This window comes from Salmo trutta, chromosome 34 (genome assembly GCF_901001165.1).
Source record: "Salmo trutta chromosome 34, fSalTru1.1, whole genome shotgun sequence".
NCBI classification, from domain to species: Eukaryota; Metazoa; Chordata; class Actinopteri; order Salmoniformes; family Salmonidae; genus Salmo; species Salmo trutta.
Window position 1 is genome coordinate 36,953,740 of NC_042990.1, and position 6,000 is coordinate 36,959,739.

The 6,000-nt window shown below is 38.5% G+C and overlaps 1 protein-coding gene across 6 annotated transcripts in view; it reads right to left on the bottom strand.

Annotated features, from left to right (window-relative positions):
* epb41a (erythrocyte membrane protein band 4.1a) overlaps positions 1 to 6,000 on the bottom strand; it is a 128,943-nt gene that overhangs the window by 71,204 nt on the left and 51,739 nt on the right. For all 6 annotated transcript variants that reach the window (XM_029732792.1, XM_029732786.1, XM_029732789.1 and 3 more), the window contains one exon: positions 5,820 to 5,895. In XM_029732792.1, the coding sequence (XP_029588652.1) occupies positions 5,820 to 5,895 (76 nt within the window). The remainder of the gene's footprint in view (positions 1 to 5,819; positions 5,896 to 6,000) is intronic.

The window sequence follows — 6,000 nt, forward strand, 5'->3', positions numbered from 1 at the left end:
CTGATTATTACTCCTGCCCAGAAACTAGAATATGCATATATTAGCTTTGGATAGAAAACACTCCAAAGTTTCTAAAACTGTTTGAATGGTGTCCGTGAGTATAACAGAATTCATTTGGCAGGCCAAAACCTGAGAAGATTCCAAACAGGAAGCGCCCTCTCTGACTATTTCTTGGCCTTCTTGATCATCTCTATCCAAAACAGGGGATCTCTGCTATAACGTGACATTTTCTAACGCTCCCATAGGCTCTCAGAAGGCGCCAGAACGTTGAATGATGACTTTGCAGGCCATGGCTGAAAAACAGTAGCGCATTTGGCAAGTGGTCGATCTGAGAACAATGAGACTGGCCGCGCGTGCACAAGACGACTTCATGTTTTTATTTTCAGTCTTTGAACGAAAACAGGGTTTCCCGGTCGGAATATTATCGCTTTTTTACGAGAAAAATCACATAAAAATTGATTTTAAACAGCGTTTGACATGCTTCGAAGTACGGTAATGGAATATTTTGAAATGTTTTGTCACGAAACGCGCCGGGCGCGTCACCCTTCTTTACCCTTCGGATAGTGTCTTGAACGCACAACAAAACGCCGCTATTTGGATATAACTATGGATTATTTGAAACCAAACCAACATTTGTTATTGAAGTAGAAGCCCTGGGAGTGCATTCTGACGAAGAACAGCAAAGGTAATCCAATTTTTCTTATAGTAAATCTGAGTTTGGTGAGTACCAAACTTGGTGGGTGTCAAAATAGCTAGCCATGATGGCCGGGCTATCTACTCAGAATATTGCAAAATGTGCTTTCACCGAAAAGCTATTTTAAAATCGGACACCGCGATTGCATAAAGGAGTTCTGTATCTATAATTCTTAAAATAATTGTTATGTTTTTTGTGAACGTTTATCGTGAGTAATTTAGTAAATTCACCGGAAGTGTTCGGTGGGAATGCTAGTTCTGAACGTCACATGCTAATGTAAAAAGCTGTTTTTTGATATAAATATGAACTTGATTGAACAAAACATGCATGTATAACATAATGTCCTAGGAGTGTCATCTGATGAAGATCATCAAAGGTTAGTGCTGCATTTAGCTGTGGTTTTGTTTTTTGTGACATTATATGCTAGCTTGAAAAATGGGTGTCTGATTATTTCTGGCTGGGTACTCTGCTGACATAATCTAATGTTTTACTTTCGCTGTAAAGCCTTTTTGAAATCGGACAGTGTGGTTAGATAAAGGAGAGTCTTGTCTTTAAAATGGTGTAAAATAGTCATATGTTTGAAAAATTGAAGTTTTCTGATTTTCGAGGAATTTGTATTTCGCGCCACGCCCATCATTGGATATTGGAGCAGGTGTTCCGCTAGCGGAATGTCTAGATGTAATTAAGAACAAATTCTTATTTGCAATGATGGCCTACGCCCGGCCAAACCCGGACGACGCTGGACCAATTGTATGCCACCCTACAAGACACCCAATCACTGCCGGATGTGATACAGCCTGTAATCAAACAGTCAATTTTTGTGCATATGGAATATTTCTGGGATCAACACCTTACATGTTGCATTTATATTTTTGTTCAGTATATATTTGCTACCGTTGTCCTACCAAGAATACCTGACGTACACAAACACATCTGTTGTACACAAACACAGCTAGGGGTTAGCGTGAGGTCACAGACCACAGGGCTTCCAGGAAGCAGCAGCAGAAAGATAATTCATCCCAAATGGCACCCTATTCCCTATTTCCCACAGGGCTATGATCAAAGGTAGTGCACTATATAGGAGATAGGGTGCCATTTGGGACAAAGGCACAGGCAGTACACCCAGTGTGATGCCGTTAATTAGACTTAAGCCGGGTTGTTTATGTAATCATGGATGGGGTGGAGGTGGGTGGGAGGCAGGATGCAGGATGAAATTACTCTGGGTGCAATTAGATTCATGAACTCAGGTGAGGATTAGAGGGACAGTGATTGAAAGGGAGGGAGGTGAAGAGAGACAGAGGGAGACAGAGAGATTGGGGCAATGATAAACAACCCAGCAAACCGGCAACTTTCCCAGAACGTTAGCTAACATTCCATGAAGTTCTAGTTAGGGTTTATCTAACATTAGGATAACATCCCAAAATAATGTTTTTGATAACAAAATATTTTTTTCACAATTTTTTTTTCTCCGAATGAAATATCCTTGGAAAATATCCTCATAACATTATGCACAAAATCTGTAACGACCAACACAGAACATTCCCCCCTAAAAGGTTTGAAAGTAATGCAATAACACAATATAGCAGTAATGTTTTCCCAGCAAACCAAAATTGATTCTGTGAAAGTTCCCAGAACATTTCTTAGGTTGTGGCAAAAACTGAAAAAACACAATAACTGTCCAGTCCTGTTGATGATTATGCAATGTTTGTATAAAACATTCACCTGATGTTACAAGAATGTTCCCAGAACACATTTCTTCTGTTCTTTTAAAGGTTCCCTAACATCGTGGGGATATAACAAGAGGTAGGTTCCCAAAACACTAATACAGTCCAGTTGTGTTGCCATTAAGATTACGTTTGTATCAGGGTGCACAAACATTTCCTTTGATGTTGCAAGAATGTTGATAGAACAGCCTTTCTGAGTTATTAAAAAAAAAAAAGTCCCCAGGACATTTAATTAGGTTGTTGGAAAGTGTTTATATTCATACAATGTTCAAGGTAGGTTGCGCAGGACATTCCCCTAACGTTGCAAGAATATTTTTTAAATATTCACTAAGGTTGCACAAAACATTCCCCACAATGTTGCATAATGTTCCACAATTTCCAAATAAGTCTGTTTTTATGACGTTCATAGCAAATAAATAATATTTAATTGATGGTGACGCAATATATCCTCACCGGATAGTGTATTAGGTAAACAACGCCATTCACAAAAATGTAATGTGCTTTTCATGCACAACAGTGTCTAGGGTTTCCTGAGAATGGTGCGGCAAACAAAAAACATCCAGTCAGCGGCAGTCCTGTATATAGTGTGTATGTTACAGTCCCCTCTGTTCTATAAGATGTATTTTTATCAGTTTTTTTATACAATTTTACTGCTTGTATGAGTTACTTGATGTGGAATAGAGTTAACTGACTTGCCTAGTTAAATAAAGGTTAAAACGCCAGCCCAGGACCTCCACAGCTGGCTTCTTCACATTTTTTTTATTACTTTTTTTAACCTTTATTTAACTAGGCAAGTCAGTTAAGAACAAATTCTTACTTACAATGACAGCCTAGGAACTGCCTTGTTCAGGGGCAGAACAACAGATTTTTACCTTGTCAGCTCTGGGATTTGATGTAGCAACCTTTCGGTTACTGGCCCAACGCTCTAACCACTAGGCTACCTGCCGCCCCAAGCGGGATCGTCTGAGACCAGCCACCCAGACAGCTGATGAAACTGAGGAGTATTTTGTGGGGGAAAACTCATTCTGATTGGCTGGGCCCGGCTCCTCAGTGTGTGGACCTGGCTTCCAAGTGGATGGGCCTATGCCCTCCCAGTCCCACCCATGGCTGCGCCCCTGCCCAGTCATGTGAAATCCATTGATTAGGGCATAATTTATTTATTTCAATTGACTGATTTGCTTATATGAACAGGTAACTCAGTAAAATCGTTGCATGTTGTGTTTATATTTTTAAAGTATTGTTGTTCATTAGTTTACTCAAATTAGGGGAAGGGTGGTAAGGTTATGGAAAAATAATAAAAAAGGAATATATATATTTAAAAAATCTATATATAAAGTTTATATATTTAAATTAATATATTTACCCCCCAAAAAATATATATTGGTGATTGGAAAAGATCATTTGAAACGGGGCTCAATTTGGCGAGTTGAAAGACAACATTTTTCGATATACAGACATGCCTGTTCTTAGAGTCAAAGCAAGTTAACGTTGTCTTCAAGTAAAATCAAATTGATCTCTGATCGAGTTTTGACATCCGTTTGATTTCTCATACCCATTCCTACTAGAAGGTGATATAGACACGCATCACACTTCAATGTAATTCATAGGTCACTTGAACAGCATTTAAATCATACAAACACAACCATATTTTTTACACAATTTATGAGTTATTAAAATGTTGCCATCCTCTTCATATGCTGTGTAACACTGTATTTTTTTGTTACCATTTTAAGTGAAAATAATCACAGTAAGGTACTTAATTGTTACCCAGAAATGATTGGATATTGAGATACAAATGCCAGCATTGGACCTTAACTCAATAAAAGATTATTGCATTGAACATGAATTTGTTTTTATATATTTATTATGTATCGTAATTTTTCAGAATGGGTTTTCCCTTACAATTCCCTTACTCTAAAATTGATTAAATATATTTTACACACAATACCCCATAATGACAAAGCAAAAACAGTTTTTTAGAAGTTTTTGCAAATCTATAAAAAATACAAAACTGAAATATAACATTTACATAAGTATTCAAACCCTTTACTCAGTACTTTGTTGAAGCACCTTTGGCAGCGATTACAGCCTTCTTGGTTATGACGCTACAAGCTTGGCACACCTGGATTTGGAGAGTTTCTCCCATTCTTCATTGCAGATCCTCTCAAGCTATGTTAGGTTGGATAGGGAGCATCGCTGCACAGCTATTTTCAGGTCTCTCCAGAGATGTTCAATCTGGCTGTGCCACTCAAGGATATTTAGAGACTCCTGTGTTGTCTTGGCTGTGTGCTTAGGGTCGTTGTCCTGTTGGAAGGTGAACCTTCAACCCAGTCTGGGGTCCTGAGCACTCTGGAGCAGGCTTTCATCAAGGATCTCTCTTTACTTTGCTCCGTTCATCTTTCCCTCGATCCTGACTAGTCTCCCAGTCCCTGCCACTGAAAAACATCCCCCCAGCATGATGCTGCCTCCACCATGCTTCACCATAGGGATGATGCCATGTGTCTTCTGTATCACCTTCAAATGTGAATTGACATTGAATCTGGAGAGAAGCATAATGAGGATGTATTCGAATGCGCTTTAAGGAGCTGTACATTTGCATACTGAGAATGCTGTGGTAATAATAATAGTCAAACTTAAATATAAAATGTTCTTGAAATGTTCTGAGGACCTCTAAGACAGGGTCAAATGTATATTGGGTGAACATCAATGAAATATTATGTTAAACCTAAAACCAATATGCCATGAATGTCATAAAAACACACTTATTTGGAAATTGTGGAACATTTGTGTGAATGTTCTGGGAACCTTTAAATAACTTAGACCAGGTGTTCTGTCAACATTCTTACAACAATATAGGAATGTCCTGTGCAACCTAACTTAAACATTGTATGAATGTCATCACAACTAAGCAAGTTTTGTGCTTTGGGAACCTATCACTTGTAATGTACACACACTGTTCCCACAACCTAATTCACTGTTCTGGAAACCTTTAAAGAACTCAGACAGGATATTTTGTTAACATTCTTGCAAAATCAAAGGACTGTTTTGTGTACCCTGATACAAACACTATCTGAATGTTAGCATAGCTGGACAGTTTTAGTGTTTTGGGAACCTCATCATATCCCCACAATGTTCCCAGAAACCTAATGAAACATTATGATCATCTTTTAAAGAACCAGTTAAATGTGTTCTAGGAACGTTTTTCTAGCATCAGGTGAATGTCTTAATCAAATATTCTACAATCATCAGCACGACTGGACAGTTTTTGTGTTATGAGAACATTTGCCGCGACCTAACAAATGTTCTGGGAACTTTCACAGAACCAATTTTGGTTTGCTGGGAAGAGACAGAGAGCACACCTAGCAGAGAGAAACCAAACAGAGGAGCAGGTAGAGGTTTACCTGGTGATGTCTTCCGAAAGCTGGGCTGGGTCAGGAGGATAGAACTTCACATTGAAGGTGAAGTCATAATTGGTACCTGAGGAAAGAAATCTGGCATCAAAACACATTCAAATCATGGTAACATTTTCCTCTCGCTAAAACATGCATAGCGATGTAAAAAAATAAAAAACTTGGGTCATAT